The sequence below is a fragment of the Neophocaena asiaeorientalis genome, unplaced genomic scaffold (assembly GCF_003031525.2).
Source record: "Neophocaena asiaeorientalis asiaeorientalis breed wild unplaced genomic scaffold, Neophocaena_asiaeorientalis_V1.1 scaffold59, whole genome shotgun sequence".
NCBI classification, from domain to species: Eukaryota; Metazoa; Chordata; class Mammalia; order Artiodactyla; family Phocoenidae; genus Neophocaena; species Neophocaena asiaeorientalis.
In genome coordinates, this window is record NW_020174268.1 from 15,357,191 (window position 1) to 15,376,804 (window position 19,614).

At 37.1% G+C, this 19,614-nt stretch overlaps 2 protein-coding genes across 3 annotated transcripts in view; one reads left to right on the plus strand and one right to left on the minus strand.

The window, feature by feature from the left end:
• Positions 1-6,858, plus strand: part of N4BP2L1 (NEDD4 binding protein 2 like 1) — a 35,797-nt gene extending 28,939 nt beyond the window's left edge. For both annotated transcript variants that reach the window (XM_024755364.1, XM_024755367.1), the window contains one exon: positions 6,730-6,858. In XM_024755364.1, the coding sequence (XP_024611132.1) occupies positions 6,730-6,736 (7 nt within the window). In that variant the 3' untranslated portion in view covers positions 6,737-6,858. The remainder of the gene's footprint in view (positions 1-6,729) is intronic.
• Positions 1-19,614, minus strand: part of BRCA2 (BRCA2 DNA repair associated) — a 56,976-nt gene that overhangs the window by 5,873 nt on the left and 31,489 nt on the right. Inside the window, exons 14-25 of the mRNA XM_024755360.1 lie at positions 18,003-18,412; positions 17,347-17,528; positions 16,418-16,605; positions 14,610-14,780; positions 13,761-14,115; positions 11,889-12,044; positions 11,641-11,785; positions 9,422-9,543; positions 6,704-6,902; positions 6,314-6,477; positions 6,085-6,223; positions 753-997 (exon numbers count right to left, since the gene is read on the minus strand). Coding sequence (XP_024611128.1) covers positions 753-997; positions 6,085-6,223; positions 6,314-6,477; positions 6,704-6,902; positions 9,422-9,543; positions 11,641-11,785; positions 11,889-12,044; positions 13,761-14,115; positions 14,610-14,780; positions 16,418-16,605; positions 17,347-17,528; positions 18,003-18,412 — 2,476 coding nt within the window. The remainder of the gene's footprint in view (positions 1-752; positions 998-6,084; positions 6,224-6,313; positions 6,478-6,703; positions 6,903-9,421; positions 9,544-11,640; positions 11,786-11,888; positions 12,045-13,760; positions 14,116-14,609; positions 14,781-16,417; positions 16,606-17,346; positions 17,529-18,002; positions 18,413-19,614) is intronic.

Sequence of the window (19,614 nt, forward strand, 5' to 3'; positions counted from 1 at the left end):
ACCCACCCAGGGCCACCCCGCCCCCTCCTCCCCCGCCCTCGTCCGTGGAAACATTATCTTCCACGAAACCAGTCCTTGGTGCCAAAAACGTTGGGAACCACTGCCCTACTTCATAGTGTTGGTGGGAGAATTAAATGAGACAGGCTTAGAATGAGGCCAGACATACAGTAAGCACTCAGTAAACTTTGTTCTCCTATTTGGTATTATTTCAAATCAAAAACAGGTATAGACTGTATAAAATATTAGATACAGAGTTTAAAATGTAAATTAAACAAAATTTCTTTTCTGGCCGTGCCGCATGGCATGCAGGACCTTAAGTTCCCCGACCAGGGATTGAACCTGCACCTCCTGCAGTGGAAGCATGGAGTCTTAACCACTGGACTGTCAGGGAGGTCCCTAAAATGTAAATTTGGATTCTAAATATTATTAATTAATTACACTGCCAACTGCTGTAAATCATGGGTAACTCATGTAATTCTTGTTACCAATTTCCAGTTTGCCTACACGGTCTATATATCTCTGAACATCCTTCTCACAACTTTTCCTAATTCAGTTCTTTTCAAATCACTCTTTTCTCCCTGATAGCTAGCTGTCACTCAATATCTCCTCAGGTTCATGAACAATTGACTTTTGATGAAAACTCAACATTATACATCAACAATCCAATTTTCATAAAAGCTGCCACTTCCTTGACATTTGACTTGAAATAGGAAAATGCCAACATGCATGACAATGCTCAAAGCTAATTTTACCTCAATAGTATTTTTCATTTTGTGGAACGTTTCTCGAAAATGGCCCTCCTTTGGACTGGCAGAAAACATGGAAAAATCTCCAGCAAATAAAGTAGGAATTCCTGATTTGGACTCTGGTAGCCACTGGAGGTTGCTTGCAGCAATTAACATGTGAGGTTTAATAATGTCTTCATTAAGATCTATCCAAAACTTTATTGCCAATAAATTATGGCATTCATCTGATAAATAGACCAAAGGAGCAAGACCTAAAATGGAAAAAACAAAATCCAAAAAGTAGAAAACAAAAAATCGAACTTCATTTATGTATGTGTTAGATAAATTTAAAAATACAAGGAATCTCTAAATATGGCCATTAATTTTGGTATGCTAATGGTAAAAACAAATCAAAATAACTAAATTTAGAGAAAGCTCAGGATTTCCAAAACAACCTGTTGCTTATGGTGCTAAAATTTCAATGCAATATGACAACACATTCTGTTACAGAGGCCATGGGGAAGCAGGCAGCATGTAAGCTGAATAATGAATAGGGGAAATTCATCAAGATGGGAAGGAAAAGGCTATTCTAAGCAAAGTGAATGAATTTTTAGAGGTAGGAATGTTAAATGCTTTAGTGGATCAAGAATGTGAAACTGTACAGTTTAACTGAGGTATGTGGGGTGGTGGTTCAAGGCAGGAGGTTGAATGTTTTTTCAGGCATCTGAAGGAGTTTTGGTTTCATTTTCTAAGGGCCAGGGAGCCACCAAAGATTTTAAGCTAGGAAACATCATGATTAGATTTAGGTATTGGAGAACTGGTATTTCAGGCTTAAGGTGGCGCTTTGAAACTTTCTGATAGAAATTTCTTTCTCTCATACTTGATGTCAAAATAAATTAAAAAAAGGAAGAAATGTCCACCAAACACATACAAATAAGGAATGTCCTGATAAAAAATTTAAAAGTTGGTGATGAAGGAAATAAACAAGATTGTGGACAGAACCAAGCACAGGAGGGCTCAGCTTCTAGTCTCCTTCCCCATATTGGTGAAATGACACACATTTTAAGAATTCTGTTATCCTTAAATCTGAAGAAAAGCAAATAGAATGGGTATCCTTACTTTTTCCTCTTCTGATCAGAAATAATGAAAATGGCTATGGTGTAAAACAGGTGATCAAGGTTGACTGACAGGATAACAGTTGTGTTATGGGTTGAATTTTGTCCTGTAAAAGATGTTGAAGTCCTAACCTGTGAATGTGACATTATTTGCTGACAAAAATCAAGTTGAGGTCATTTCAGTACATCCTAATCCAATGTCCTTATAGAAAGGGGAAATTTGGACACAGACACGCACACAGGGAGAGTGCCATGTGAAGATGAAGGCAGAGACTGGGGTGATGCATCTACAAGCCACGGAAGGCCAAAGATTGCCAGCAAACCATCAGAAGCTATGAGTGAGGCATTGGACAGATTCTCACAGCCTTCAGAATGAACCAAACCTGCCAACGTCTTGGACTTCAAGCCTTCAGAACTGTGAGACAGTATGTTGTTTAAGCCACCCAGTTTATGGTTCAGCAAAGTAATAGGTGAGGTTACTCACTGAGCTAGGGAAAATGATCTAGAACAGAGTTAATATCTTCCAGGGATATGGAATATATAGCGGATAGGAACTGAAATACGCAGCCCTCATACAGTAACTAAGGGGCAAAATTGGTCTTGAGTACAGCAGAGAAAAAGTCAAGAACTGCAGTGGGATGCTGGCAAGTTTCTCCATGCACCTCATCTCAACACCACAGTCTGCTGTGGGACCATGAGAACTAATCGCATGTCTGTCTCCACAAGAAGCCCAGGCTCCTAGTTCATCCTGCACTCCCTGGACTCAGTCTCCAGAGAGCTTTGCACATTGCCTCTTTGGACACCACCTCCGACCCCTCCCTTCTTAGCCTCACCTCACTCTCTGTGCTATCAGATACCTTCTGACGGGCCTGAGTCAGGCCTCGGCTCTCTTCTCTATCTACTCCCACACCCAGCGACCTCATCCAGTCTCATGACTTTAATCATCACCTGTATGTTTATGACTTCCCAACTTACATCTTCAGCCCAGTCCATTCCCTTAGAACTATATCCAGCTGTCAAGTAGAAATCTCTAAGTAGATTAAGCAACTAAAACTTAACTGTCCAAAGCTGAGCTCCTGACCTTCCCTGCACACCTGTTTTTCTTGTGGTCAGCCCTCAGGAAATGGCAACTCCATTTGTCCAGCTGCTCAGACCAAAACCTCAGCCCTCACTCCTTGATTCCTCTCTTCATCCACACTGTCCCTCTACCTTCAAAATACAACCACAGTCTGACAATTTCTGGACATTCCCATTGCTTTTGTTTGCCCCAAACTATTCTCAATTGCCTAAATTTCTACAATAGCCTCCAGCTGACTTTCCTGTTTGGAGTCTCATGCCCCCTACAGTCTATTCTCAGTATAGCAGCCTGAGTGATCCTGTGAAAACCTTATCAGGTGGTGTCAACGCCTCTACTTGAAACCTTCAGAGAAAAAGTTAAGAGTACATGCAAGGACCACGCCATTACCTGGTCCTTCACTCCCTCCTCCCAGCTGTTACTGCTCACTCCCTGGCCTCTACTAATACTTAAAGGAACCAGGGAGGATCCTCCTGTAACATGACCTTTGTAATTGCCATTCCTCCTGCCTGGAATGTTCCTCCCCCAGAGGTCCACATGCCTCTCTCCTCTAGTCCTTCAATTCTCATTCACATATCAACTTTGCAGTAAGGTCTTTCCTCACTTCCCTATCTAAAGCTACATTCCTTTCCCCTTCCCCCGATCCTACCTGTCACTCCCGACTTAGTTTTTTTTCCTTAGCCATACTAAGAAAACTATATGTGCTATTTATTTTGTTTGTGATCTCCCTCCTCGACCATAATGTAAGCTCCATGAGGGCAGGGATACTTGTCTGTTTTGTTCATTGCTATATACTTAGCATTTAGAAAAGTGCCTGGCACATAAAAGGCACTCAATACCGATGAAGTGAATAAAAGTTACACATCCTCTATAACAATAATATAATGAGTGGAGTCACCCAAGTATGACCAAGATGAAATAAAATGCTACAAAAACCATGCAGCATATTAACATACTACAGTCAAAGAACACCCCACAAAGCACTAAAACACAACTAAACAAAAACACGTTAAATAAAAAGAGGAAAAGAGCATAGCAAAAAACAAAGAGCACATCCCATAAAGTAAAGAAAACTAGAAGAACAAGAAAATTTCTGAAGTCCTCAAAACAGATTCATGCTGTTGAACTTAATAGGAACAGATACTCAATAAAATAAAAGCTTGCATATGGATATGGGATGAAAAATAGCCCGGCAAGATAAAAAGGAGACTGCAGGACCAGAGAAATAAACTGAGGACACCAGTATACTATCATAACGGGACAAATGCATGCACTACAAATAGCAAGGAATAAAACATACCAATATATTGCAGAGAATAAAATTACTGATATAAAGGCTGGATATAATCATGGTGAATGAAGCATAATCCAACGTAAGACTAACTGCTGTCCTTGAAGTAGAAATCCCAAAAATGAAATAGCAGATTTATTCAAAGATGTTACAGAATTTCTCTGATACAAAGAAAGCACTGAATCTGCAGATTAAAAGGGCATCTGTGTTCCAGGAGAACTGTATACAGACTGCTTATACTAAGACATAGCTTAAACTTTTGGACTTAAAAACTTATTCTTCAGACATCTAGACATAAAAAGACAATCACCTAAATGGGGGAAAAATTAGGCCAGTCCCAGACTGTTCAGTGTCAAAAGAGCAATTTCTACAAAGTTCTGAGGGAAGAAAGAAGCAAGAACCCATATTATTTTGCCTGCCAAAATACAGTCTCAGAATTAGAGCAACAGGTTCAGATTTCAAACATACAAGGAACTCATGGAATATGGCACATTTGAAACCTTCATGAAGAAAACATTGACAATAAACCTTAGCCAAAGAACTGAGGAAGGGAGAAGCTGTGACAGGGCAGTTGATAAACAAGAAATCCACTGACCTGAGACCCTACCCTGAACCAGGCACTGTTTTAAGAGCTGAGGATACAGCAGTAGCAAAGTGTCTGCCCTTAGAGAGCTAACATTCCAGAAGAGGGAGACAAAAAACCCCATAAATATGTATTCTTAGTGCTGGTGGGTGCTATGGAGAAAAATAAAGCAGAGTAAAGGGGTAAAAGTGCTAGGCTGGGAGCAGAGAAAGTACAGCTCTTTTACAAAGGGTGCTCAGGGAAAGGCTTCTTACGAGGTTGCATTTGACCAGAGACTTTAAGGAGCCAAGGGGGCCAGCTATGTGGCCGCCTGGGGAAAAGGGTTTCTGGGAGAGGCAGCAGTGAGTGTAAAGGCTCTGTGATGAAAGTGGGCTCAAGAATAGCAAGGAAGTGAGTGGTTAAGAATCCCTATGCCAATGCAGGGGACACAGGTTTGAGCCCTGGTCTGGGAAGATCCCACATGCCGTGGAGCAGCTAAGCCCGTGCGCCACAACTACTGAGCCTGCGCTCTAGAGCCCGTGAGCCACAACTACTGAAGCCAGCGTGCCTGGAGCCCGTGCTCTGCAAGAGAAGCCACTGCAATAAGAAGCCCGCGCACCGCAACGAAGAGTGGCCCCCACTCACCACAACTAGAGAAAGCCCGTGCAGAGCAATGAAAACCCAACACAGCCCTAAAATAAATAAATTAAAAAAAAAAAAAAAAGAATAGCAAGGAAGGTGTCAACACAGCTGACGGGGGATGAGGGACAGCGTTCTGGGAGGTGAGAGGGGTGAAACCAAGTGCTATGGGGGCCTGGCACAAAATAATCAATAAATGGAAGGCTTTTGTGCTTAAGATGAGACATAGTTGGGCCTTTATACTTGCTTTCAGATAAAATCTATGGAACAAGGTATGGAAGGAGGAACGAGCAATGTCATACTGAAGGAATAAAATATAAATGAATTTGGCTAAGATGTTGGAAAGTGGTAAAGACTGAAGTAGGAGGTGAAGGCTTGATAGCTCAGTGAACTGCAGAAGATTATAATTATTTGTCTAGTAATGACTAATATGCAAAACATTTTCTAGCAATTTCTTTAAAATTAAGTAGCACAGAATGGGATGTAAGTTGTTTCCTTGTAATATTGTAGAATTGCTTTTCATTAAGAATCGAGGTTAAAAAAGCTTACTTTCAAATCACTAGTTACCAAACTTACCTATTAGTAGCTCCAATGAATCACAAGGAAGACAAATTTTAAAATATAATGTTTTTCAAAAGCATCAATAAAAAGCTACCATTAAATACACTGAGTATTACCTATTTTTTTCACAACAGAAACTACAAATCCTATTAGGTCCACCTCAGAACAAGGTGGCTGGAAGTCTGGATCCAATAATTTGTTGAAGTGAAGCAGCTCCCTTGGCTGATAAACTTGTAATAGAATTTCATCTGAAGCCTACAAGAAAAAAAAAAAATCAGTATATGTAGATTCAATAAACAAATACACATCTATCAAAATTGAAAAATCATGATGAAAAGTTTATACCGGTAGTTGTTGATACTGCGTTTTTTTTGTTGCTGTTAACTGTATGTTAGCTCTTTTGGATTTACTTTTAGATTTTGATGCTGCAAGATGATAGATTCTGTATCTCTTTCCCTCTGTTAAGAGAGAATATAAATCTGATGATGGACGCCAGATACTCAACACAACTAGAGAAAGAGGAAAAAGACACAATATAAGAAATGATAATCATTGAGAGTCTTGTTTAAAAATAAATACTGAGGACAATAAAGGTCTAAGGGTTATATTTTCTTTTGTGGGTACTGGTAGCCCATTTTTGCTCCTCTTAACATTTTATCTACCATTTGAAATAATTTTATTAATAATAATTTTTTAAACTTAAAATTGATAAAAACAAAAACTTTACATACTGACCTGAATCTTTTTCCTTTCTCTTACAGCTCGTGATACGCAGCTTCCACACAGGTGTAACGTCTCTTGGTAAAATCTGTTCCCCTTGCTCAGCAGACTCCATAGCCTTCCTGAGTTCCACATGGATCTGGGCTTGCTTCTTATCATTTAACGTCTGTCTGTGATTATTCAAGGCTCTTAACTGCTCTTCACTAAAATAACCCTGTGTCCATTGAGTACATTGAGGCAGATGATTTTGGAATAAAAAGCAAACAAAATAGAAACAAACCACCTCATCTATTGTAAATGAATCTCTTTAAATGGGATCAAAATACAACAGAATTTAGTTCACTCTAAGGATGTGACAATATAAAAATTGAGATTAATGTACTCAGCTTATCACATAACAAATATTTTCAAGTGACTTAAACAGTTTACTAATCTTTGTGACAAGTTTACCTAGGGCAGGGCTTCCCTGGTGGCGCAGTGGTTAAGAATTAGCCTGCCAAGGCAGGGGACGTGGGTTCGAGCCCTGGTCCGGGAAGATCCCACATGCCACAGAGCAGCTAAGCCTGTGCACCACAACTACTGAGCCTGTGCTCTAGAACCCATGAGCCACAACTACTGAGCCTGTGTGCCACAACTCCTGAGCCCGTGGGCCACAACTACTGAAGCCCTCAGGCCTAGAGCCCGCGCTCCGCAATAAGAAGCCCACACACCGCAAAGAAAACCCAACGCAGCCATAAATGAATGAATGAACGAATAAATAAATAAGAAAAATTTACCTAGGGCCAAAACAACCCTTACTTATAAATATACTCTAATAATCATAATCATCAACACTGACATTATAAATGGTTAACATCTGAATGCCTATTATATTTGAGAAACAGATCTATGTGTGGGTAATGTATTAATTCATTTAATCATTACAATAATCCTATGAGGTAGGTACGATTCCTGTTTCCATGTGGTAGATGATGAAACTGAGGTACAGACAGAATAAATAATTTACAGAGGCATATAGGCAGGGGTTGACTCAAGGGGACTCATTCTTATCCCCCTATAGTATAATTTCATTAACCCTGGAACAGTAGATACAATTTAAAACAAATATGTACTACAAGCACTTATCTCTGCCTCTACATTTCTCTCCCAATCATTTAGCAAACTGGTGTTTGAACGTCCTGGGAACCTCACCCAGTATTAACAACAACAAAAAAATCAACCAAAAATAAAATAAATAGAAATCCTGACATATAACCTACTAGACTGCTGCTGACTTACCCATGTTAATACCCTAATCTATACTGAGAAGGGAGATTATGAAATCCCTGTGCCCTACAAAGGTCTTCCTAAATAAGCAGTGTTTAGGTTAAACATGAATTAAAAAAACAATATGTGATTTCAGAAGTCCCACAATAGTAAGCACTGTCACTGAAAACAAGTCCTCTTAACAGGGTATTTTAGAAATTGATGGCAATTTTTCCCTCTGAGAATGATAATGATACCTTTCAGTGACTCTCATAGAATCACATAAACTTAGAACCTTAGAGATAAGCTACTCTCAGGCTTTCCCCTGGCAGATGGCAGAGAGGAGGTCCGAGAGAGAAATCACCTGTCCAGCTACACAGGGGCAGAGCCAGGTATAGAACTTAGTCCTCGAACTCTCATTCTGCCCCCTTTCTCCTTATAAGTAAATTTTATAAAAGGAAACCAGAATAACATTTTGTTAAATTTTATGGATGAAATTAAAACTATCTTCATAAGCTTCAACAAACATAAAGAGACAGAGGCAAATAATTTCTCAGGAAAGCATAATAAAGCCTTACAGACTTGTAGCAAGTATACTCACAGGCTTGAAAATCAGACTCACTTCCCACAGGGAGAATCTGAGTTGTAACATTTGGGAATATAAGGGAATTCTGTTCAGAATAGCACTGCTCACTCTCCGAGCAGAGTATTCTTTATTTTGAGGTCCCATTATTTAAGAAAGTTAAGGTTATATACAACATTTATTGTCATCAAATAAATGAGATTAATCAATAAACTGTTTTCCTAAAATTTCCCCTCTCCTCCCTATTTTGCAAACTAATCCTAGAATTTGCATTAATTAGATACCCAGGTGTCTAAAAATTTAGGAAGTAGCCTACCTTAATGTACGAAATGATATTCTAATAATAACATTTACACAGAACTTTGTTAACAGTACACTTTACATACATTATCCAATTTGATCCTAAAACAACATCTTTTGTGCCCATTTTATAGCTCTTTTATATCCAGTTTGGTTAGCTAATCAATGGTTGAGCCATGATCTAAAGCCTATGCTATTTGTAACACACTTTTGTTCTTCTGAAAGTTTTCCACCTAAGTATCCTTAAGGTAGAGGATTATGAAATAAACTCTACATAGGATCTGAGAAAGAGCTGAGAACCTGGAAACTGAGACAGTGCTCTGAAGGTACTTGTTTTATCTTAAAAATAAGCAAGTTTTGCCTGCATTTTAAACCATATTTAATATATAAATTATTTAACCCTCTCATCCTCTATTTGGTACAGAAGTAGAAATGTAGCACCCTGGTTTGGTACATCACCGAGGACCCCATCACTGAGGTACACATCCCTTGGAGAAACACAGCATTTCAACACAGTGCTTCCTGTAATTGCCAGATGAGTGACTATAGCTTTCCACCTTGAAGGATGAAGATTAGCCTCACTGTAAGCCAGCTTACTCTCTCACCTCAAGGTAACTTGGATCTGGTGAATCCTTCACAGCTTCGTAAAGTTCTGCACCATCTTGCAGAGCATGGACTTGCTGTCTTGTTAGTGCACGTGATGGTATACATCGTTCTGTTATATTTTCTAGGAAAAAAGCAACACTAATTAGCTGAACTATAAATTTAAGAACTCTGAAAACTAGAGAACTCAACAAAAAAAAACACCCAAAGAAGGAAGGTTAAAAATAAACCACTTATCTGCTAAAAGTTCTCCAGGAAAATTTGAAACTAGTTTAATAAGTTCTCCTACAAAGAGTTTACGTCATTAGAGCAATTTGTAAATTTCATGATTTACATGAAATTTACATGATTTACAGGAAAGTGATTTCATGTAAGTAAATTATTTCATGATTCACTTAATTGTGAGCTAGTGATAATTTTAAGCAAATCAAATATTGAGTCCCATTTTCCTGCAAATGTATTTAGAACATGAAGTTAAACAATGAAGAAAATCATGAGATCCACCTCCTAGAGTAATGGAAATAAAAACAAAAATAAACAAATGGGACCTAATGAAACTTAAAAGCTTTTGCAAAGCAAAGGAAACTACAATCAAGACGAAAAGACAACCCTCAGAATGGGAGAAAATATTTGCAAACAAATCAACAAAGGATTAATCTCCAAAATATATAAACAGCTCATGCAGCTCAATATTAAAGAAACAAGCAACCCAATCCAAAAATGGGCAGAAGACCTAAATAGACATTTCTCCAAAGAAGACATACAGATGGCCAAGAAGCACATGAAAAGCTGCTCAACATCACTAATTACTAGAGAAATGCAAATCAAAACTACAATGAGGAACCACCTCACACCAGCTAGAATGGGCATCATCAGAAAATCTACAAGCAACAAATGCTGGAGAGGGTGTGGAGAAAAGGGAACCCTCTAGCACTGTTGGTGGGAATGTAAACTCATATAGCCACTATGGAGAACAGTATGGAGGTTTCTTAAAAAACTAAAAATAGAACTACCATGCAACCCAGCAATCCCACTACTGGGCATATAACCTTAGAAAACCATAATCAAAAAGAGTCATGTACCCCAATGTTCACTGCAGCACTATTTACAATAGCCAGGTCATGGAAGCAACCTAAATGCCCATCGACAAATGAATGGATAAAGAAGATGTGGCACATATATACAATGGAATATTACTCAGCCATAAAAAGGAATGAAATTGGGTCATTTGTAGAGACGTGGATGGGTCTAGAGACTGTCATACAGAGTGAAGCAAGTCAGAAAGAGAGAAACAAATATCGTATATTAACGCATATATGTGGAACCTAGAAAAATGGTACAGATGAACCGGTTTGCAGGGTAGAAATTGAGACACGGATGTAGACAACAAATGTATGGACACCAAGGGGGGAAAGCAACAGGGGGTGGTGGTGGTGGTGTGATGAATCAGGAGATTGGGATTGACATATATACACTGATGTGTATAAAACTGATGACTAATAAGGACCTGCTGTATAAAAAATAAAATAAAATTCAAAAAAAAATAAAATCATGAAGAAATGCAGAACATAAAATTTTCTGCAATAAAAAAAGGTAGATAAAAAAAGTAAAATTTCATGTCCTTTAAGCATAAAACACTATGATTTTTATTATTCAAATTGATGCCACAGAGAAAATAAGCTCTAGTTCCAGGTATAAAAACATAAAGATCGGGGCTTCCCTGGTGGCGCAGTGGTTGAGAGTCTGCCTGCCGGTGCAGAACAACAGCAAAAATGTAAGTTCTATAAAGTATATAAGGACACAGAGGAAAGAGAATGACAAACAGCTTGGGGAGAATAAGTTGATAGTTCTTTCCCTTGTGGCTTTTTTTCCTCTAATACCAAAAATCAATGCTACAAATACTTTAGTATTTACTTTAGTAAAGCTTATGGGCCAGTTTAATTAAGACTTCTGAAAAGTGCTGTAGGTATGTAATGTTTAATTGCCTAAGACAATTTGTGAGGATCTAAAAGCTCACTATGTTGAATAAGGATGTGATATTTGGGGGCCAATTCAATGCTTATCTGTTTACCTATGTATGTAATATTTTTTTTTTCAAATCAGAAAAAATTCAAATTCAGAATTAGAAAAAAAAATCTATTACTCAAAATAAAGACAATTCACCCAGTTAGAAGCCTCTAAAAATCTGAAAAAAAGATCTTGTAAATACAACTCATTTTACCTTCAGGCTCTTCAAATTCTGCTTGAATTTTAGTGAACAGGGCTTCCAGTTTCTTTTGTTGGGCTTCTGCATATTTTGTTGCTTCCTTTTCTTCTTCTCTTTCATTGCGAAATATGTATAATCCAGATGATGTCTTCTCCATCCACTGTAATAATGTGTCAAACAGAAATACAGGGTAGGGAGCAGTCATTCAAATTAATTGTCTCTAAAGAAAGAAATACAGAGTAAGTTTCAAGAATACATCATACCTGTATAGGGTATGCTCTTTGAATAATTATGTCAACACAACCAACATTTCCTCCATCGCTGAAAAGTGATGACAAGGGAAGAGGAAAAGGTCTAGGATTGGAAAAGAATCCGAGTTTGGCATACCAGCAAGCAGGCCGAGTACTGTTAGCAGAAATCTAGACAAATTAATAAATTGATTTATAAGTTAAATATATACCTGTATTCAATTCTATTTCAGATTTTATAATAATTTTCCTGCTTTTACAGCTGACACCAAATCACCTCATTGTGAAATTTCAGAGTGATGGAGACAATCTTAAAAACGTCTTAGGAACAGATCACATAGTAAAGGACTGGGAATAAGACCAGCACTGAACTTAACAGAAACTATACCAGAAGCAAGAAGGTAATAGAGGAAATGTCTTCAAAATTCTGAAAGAATTATAGTATTTCAACCTCAAATTCTATATTCAGCCAATCTTGTAATAAGATAAAAAAAAAACCTGCATGTTTCCTTTCTCAAGAAGCCTCTGGCGGTTGTGTGCCCTTAAAGCTAGGGAATACATCTAGAAAGGTATGGAATTCAGAGTATAGGGCTTTCTAACTCAGAAAGAGGTGAAAATAATTTCAAGAATAACTGTGCAGCATACATAGAAGATAACCAGTTCAGAACTGAGCAGGAACATGGAGAGATCCAAGGAATCTCCAAGAAAAAGAAATGGAACTGATAAAGGTATTTTAACATAGTGAGACAATTTTTATATGGCTCCTGTGTGGGAATGAGTTGGTAATAAGGATAAAGAAAATTAAGAAAGACAAAAAAGACAAGACAGTTAATAACTCCAGGGAAAGCAGTAAGTTGTAAAGAAAGGAAATGTAATCATGGTATACTGTATGCTGAGTTGCAAAAAATATTTTTCATAGTCATTATAACATAAACATTGAATACTGACTTCACTCCTCATCTTTCATAGCAGGAAGCTAACAGTTAATGTCTAAACTGAAGGTGAAAAGAAGACCTAACAGTATAAGCAAAAGAAACAGCCAAAGGGATTGGAAGTGCTTGCCTTTGGGGAGCATGAAGGGGGGTTAGGCAGGGTTGCATCAGTGACTGCTTTTGTGTATGTGGTTATTTACTTGAGTTTTGAAATTATGCACATATATTTATTTGATAAAAACAAAACAAAAACTGAAAGCCAGTGCAACTTTGATATTCTAAGCAACATAAAACAAAAGCCTGTTTCAGCTTGACTAAAAGCAACCCAAGTTAATGACAAATTATCTCTTTAACTTAAAAATGATTGATTTATTAAAATGCTTTCCTGAATTACAGTGATCCAGAATACAACAGAAGTAAATTCTTTACAAGGTTACCTCAAAAGTGAATCTGAATGTGCAACATTAGCAGTCATTTCTGATAGCAATATTACAGACTATTCAACATAACAAAGTCCTGTTATCTAGGTTTAAATCTACATAGAGATGAAAGGTGTACTTTAGTATTCTATATACAAGAATCACTGAAATCTAATGTTCTAATCATACTGGAACAGGGATTTGGCCAAGTAATCACGGTGGAAGCAGAGCAATACTATGAGAACAACATGAGGGCTATAGGTACCAAAATCAAACATCCGGTGCAAATTTACTCCTGCTCTTTAACTGCAACTGCATTATTTCAGCTCAGTAAATATCTCTGGCTTTCCAAAAACACAAATATTTAACTATCTGAGAAATATGCCACTTAAACTAATAACAGTATCAGTACATTTTCAAGAAACGAAGCATCCTTAATAGGCATAAGTAAATTTTAAAATTTAAATGTAAACTCTCTCTAGAATTTAACTGAATCAGTGACTGATTTTTACCGAGTGTACATTAATTTAATTTACCTTTAACATAAGAGATTCTGGGGCTTCAAGAGGCGTACAGGCATCAGGAGAGCCCACCAGCTCTGCTCCGTGAATTATGATCTTCTGACCCACAGTTAGTCTACTGTTCTTTAAGAGAGCTAAGAGGGGAGGATCCACCTGGGCCTTAATAGCATACCATCCATCTGTAAGTTCGACAACGGCCACTTTTGTGGTATCCATACTATTAGTTTTACTGCTAGAAGTTTCAGATATATTTGTGCTTAATGAAATTATTTCAGAAACACAGAGAACAAGCGTTTTTGCAGCTGTGTCATCCCTTTCCATTATCTTTTTTATAGCTGATCTTCTGCTTCTATCAATTTCCATATCATACCTAAAAGGAAAAAAAAGAATTATTTTAGAAATTGTGGGTCTAGAATTTCATGGTAAAAAAAAGTCACCGAATAATTGAGAATAAAAATTAAATACCTTTATTGAATACTGAGACTGAAGAGAATTTAAAATTTGGTAGCTGGTAATATATTAAGTTTTATACTGCTAAAATATGAATTAAATATTAAAACCCCCAAAATGCAAAAATGCTTTACTAGCAATCCCTGAAGAGCCGATCAAATTAGTAATTCATATTCTTCTCATGTGCCAAGAGGTTAAGGAGAGGGTGGGAGAAGAGGGAAGCATAGGGTGTATGAATGTGTGACTGCTCTTAAGTGGGGGCTGGAGGGTGACAAGAGAACTGCGCTATACAACTGAACAGCAGTGTGGGATGGCAGCTGTCACCAACAACTGGCTCTGACGTGCAAGTCACAGACAGCACAGAAGTCTGACCCATACAATATATGATTACATAATATAGAGCTTTAAACTTGCCTGTATTTGAGTTGAAGAAGTACCCTTTCTGGGCTTAGGCATCTATTAGCAAATTCTTTAGGAAAGGCAAATTCCATAGCTGCCAGTTTCCATATAATCCATCTATAATGATTATAGACCCAAACTCTAGAAATAAGCTTTGGATCCACACCTGGGGTGTCACACAGAGCTCTGAACAAATAAAGGTAGAAGAAATAATAAAAACCAGGTAAGATGATACTGAATTCAATAACCCCAGCTATTCTTTGCACAAAAACTAAATTGTACAAGATCATTCAATAAGTTGTTATGAGTTAATGTAGTATTATAATTTTAGAAAATGACATGTATCAAAATATGCTAATAAAAATTTCACTTAACATGTTAGTCAATATAATTATTTCAACTGGAAAATGAGATCCTGACTGGAAAATAATTATATTTTAGATTATATATTTCTTATCAAAGAGATTGTTTTTAGAAATCACCTAAGAACTTCCTTCTCTAGTCCTGGTTCTCTTCTTGATATCTGCTCAAATCTACAACTTGAGCCCTTTCTGCTCAAATCTACAACTCCTCCTCCTTTCCCATTCTCACTCTCAGCACTACATAAACAGAAGTAATTAAAAGAGAACTTCCATAAACTTCCACCCTCCTATTTACCAACCACCAGCATCAGTACCCTTACACATTACCTTCTTACTCTATTTAAAAAATTGTATACCTCTCCTCACCTAACTCTCTCTTACCCCCTTTTTCCAGCTTTATCTTCAAAGTATTTATCACTTTTTAATATATTATACCATTTACTTATTCCCTTTTAAAATTTTCTTTCCCTGTCCCAAACTAGAATATATGATTTATTAGGGCAGAGATTTTTTTGTTTTGCTATCCCTAGTACCCAAGATAGTATCGGACACATAGTAGGTTCTCAATAAATATTTGTTGAATGATCAAAAACACAGCTTGAGCCTCAACAACGCAGTTTGAACCATGCCCACCTGATTACAGAGTAATCACTCAACCTCTACACTATGCAGTCTACCTAATACAATTAAGTGATACAGCTGTTACTTTTCCAACTAGAATCAACAGCTGATATTTGTTATGTGGGACAAGTACCAAGATGTAAATAACATTCGTGTTTTAAAATACTCCAAAAACATAACAGAAATTTAAGGAAAAAATATTTTAACACTTTTCTCAAAACTATAAACTTTAGAAAGATATACCGAGATCTCAAAAATAAGGGCACAGGAGAAAGGTTTCCTATCTCTTGTCATTGGCATGAGGTAATACCTCCCTGATAGCAAACATTTAAAATTATGTTTGTATAAACACTAGAATCCTAAGAGGATATATAGTTCCTAAACTGTTGATTTTTTAGGGCACTGGAGTTTTCTAGTCACTTGGTATTACTGATATTTAAGTATTTCTGTTTAACTTTATTTTTTATATTTTATATTTACTGAAATACACAATGAAAGAGAATATCCACACAAGTATACACATGTGTGTGGGTTTACGATAAGGCCAACTCACACTTAACTTATCAGTTTTTATTTTATAAAAGCTATAATGTCCTAATTTAAGAAAAACCAATTCACTAAATCCTAAGACAAACCAAAATTCACTTTTCAAAAGATTTCAACAGAATATCAAGTGAACCACATGTACTTAAAATGATTCAATGTATAAACTTTTGATTTCTAGCCAAATTTTTAAGTTCAGGAGAGATAAGGAAAGATAAAAAGGGACTTGTGAGGAAAAGAGAGATGATGGAACATACAAAAGTTAGATAATACAAAATTTCTTTTTGTAGAGAGTACCTATAAAATTCTTCTTTTCCAGCCATTCCATCATTGGAGGGTATGAGCCATCCACCATCAGCCAACTGTATTCCCTTTCCAGCCCATAAACTTTCCTTACCAAAATAATCCTGAGTGTGAAACTGAAAAGACTCTGCATTTTTGCTGTTAATTTTTACACAATGTTTAGAAACACCGTACCTATATAGCTGCACAAAATAAATGATAGAAAAATTTGATAATGAGTAAGAAACATCAAAAAGAATGTTTCACAGAAAAAAAAATTATAATACGCCCAAACTGAATCTACCCGAAGTTTTTCATTTAAATATGAAAATATTCACTATAAAAATATGTAACTTACTTACTAGAAGCCAAAAAATTTTTACATAATATAAATGACCTATACATTCAAGAGTCTGCTGCACCTTTCCCATTCCCCTTATGTACATGCCTCCTGCTACATCTGCCATAGGAAGTCGTTGTGGGGATAAAAAAGTAATTTAATGTTTAAGAAAACCTCTTAAGTTAAAAAACTCAGAAGAGGCCCAGACTCTCACCTCTCCATTGCTCCAAATTCCAACTAGATAGTACTGGCTTAATAAGAATCCTTTTAAAAATGTAAATGGCTCTTAGCAGGTTCAGGGTTATGAGTCATTCACACTTTAAATTCAATGAGACTACTTTAACACCCAGCTGAGAGCACTTACAGTAATAAAATGAATCCATTTTGAAGGCGAAAGAGAAATTGTAGTTTTGAAGCACTGATCACTTTAGGATAAGACAGCAGAGGAGAAGGAGACTGCAGGCTGATTAGGAAGCAAGATGATTTTACTCATCCATTTCTGCATCAATTTGTTTTCTTTAAACAATCTGAAGATGCCAGTTAATGAAATAAAGTTACACATTGCTATAAAAGCTATTAATTCGCATTATAGACAAAAGCATACCTGTTTATGAGAACATGCAGTGGGGACTCGGCCTTCTACTGCTACTTTCAGAGAGATTCTAGGCATAGTGGATGTTTTTGCAAGATACAGACTACCTGGCTGTGGAAAAATACGTTGCCTTTGTTTCTTTTTAATTCGCATATCCTGTATATCTCTGGCAGTCTGAAGATTTGTAATTAAATCTATTAAAGAATAAATAATTAACAAAAAGTAAAATTGAATATAAAATTTAAAAGCACAACCCTTGTTTTATAAAATGATATATATCAATTTGCTCTAACTTTAAATCTTAAGGGATGAAAAAAAGTTTCTACTTGATAAACGTTTCTAAAAGAACAGAAATAGATTATTTTTATTTCGAATTTGGAAGAAAATTAGTAGCCTGATAAAAATCATAATCCAATAATAGCTGTCCTAGACTGCATGTCTAATAGCTTTTCTTTTTTTTTAAGAAGAATGTCTACAGTTAGCTACCTTTGAAAGAAAACATTAGAGTAATTTAAACTTAATCTTTGGACAGAAATATCTAAAGCAATACAAAAGGTTTTGAAATTAGTAATCATAAAAGGGGCAAAAATCCGCAAGGTGTTATTTAACGTAAGAAATATATATATCTGAAAGGCAAAAATACGTCAACACAAATTTTCACACAATACCTAAATGTTCTTCTTCACCCTTTGTGAAAAGCATAGTTGTTGTTTGATGAATTTCACTGTCATTAACATTATTTTCATGATCACCAGAGCCATGTTCATCTATGTTTTTTTGTTTTTGTTTGTTTTCCTCGAAATTAGTATTCCTGTTAACACACTGTTCATCTCTGTGAACATGCGATTTAGTTTTAAAAGGTGGGACAAAGACTTTCATTGGTTTGCCTGTAGTTATCGAGTGTCTCCTTTTTTCATTTCTTGGGGCAGGAACCTTACAAAGTGGCTGCCCTGAAACTGATAAACTGCTTGAAGACTTTTCCAAGGTCGGGTGTGCAGAAAAATGAGATTTAGATAGAAATTCTTGACCAGATGCAGTGAAATTTGGATTCTGCATTTCTCGCCTTTCCGTACTTGTGCTACAATGGGGAGAAAATATTTAAGCTTGATTATTTACCAGTAAATGTACATATATATATATATAAATGTTTTGGAATATGTATTTTTTTTCGTAGACCCTCAATTGCTACATGGCAATCCTATTCTGGTAACCGTTCTGCATTTCATCATGGTTGCCCTCCAAAACAATACCACACTCTCCAAGTCTGTAACTCTCTCTCACACACTGACTCCCAGCCTTTGACTTTACCACCTACAAACATGAGAGAAGAGAATCTGTCAAACCTGGATTCCCCCGTCTGTCTCTTCCAGGTCTATCACAGCTCCTCACTTACCTCCTTCGCCAGACATCTGTCTACCCGTCCTCTTCTCATGGTAACCTCTTCACCTGTATTCTTTTTTTTTTATGCTGTACGCGGGCCTCTCACTGTTGTGGCCTCTCCCGTTGCGGAGCACAGACTCCGGACGCGCAGGCTCAGCGGCCATGGCTCACGGGCCCAGCCACTCCGCGGCATGTGGGATCCTCCCGGACCGGGGCACGAACCCGCGTCCCCTGCATCGGCAGGCGGACTCTCAACCACTGCGCCACCAGGGAAGCCCTTCACCTGTATTCTTGACCCCATCTAGTATCCCGGTCTCCTCGGGAGCCCCACTCTTGCAATGATTATTCCATCTCCTTCCTTTCTCTATCATCTGTTACACCTTTTTCATTCAGAAAGCCTTGCCCACTCTTGACTTTTTTCTCAACCTTATCTCCCTTTCAAGCGGATACTGTTACGTACCCCTCATGGCCAACCTTCCTCCATAGGTAATCTAAACTAGCTATTTTCACTTCCTCACTTTCCACTCTCTGAACTCTCATTTTCCCCACTATTCTATAGAAACTTTTCTCAATAAAGTTGCTAATGACCTCCCAATACCAAAATTTTAAAAAGCCTCATGTGTGAACTCATTCTGCTTGACCTCTAACAGTTTTCACAACTTGTTCCTTTTTAAAATTCTCACTGCGAATATTTACACCACGATTGTCCCTCTTTTTCTTTCTTTCCTTTTTTTTTTAACTGTTCTTTTCCTCTTTCTCTTAAAAATCTTCCTGCCTCCAAAGTCGGATTTCTTCCCTAGACACTTCCCCTGGGTGATATGAGTCATTTACATTGCTTAAATTACCATCTAACAATAAAAATATCAATCTGTATCTTTATGCCCGACATTCCCCAGGTGT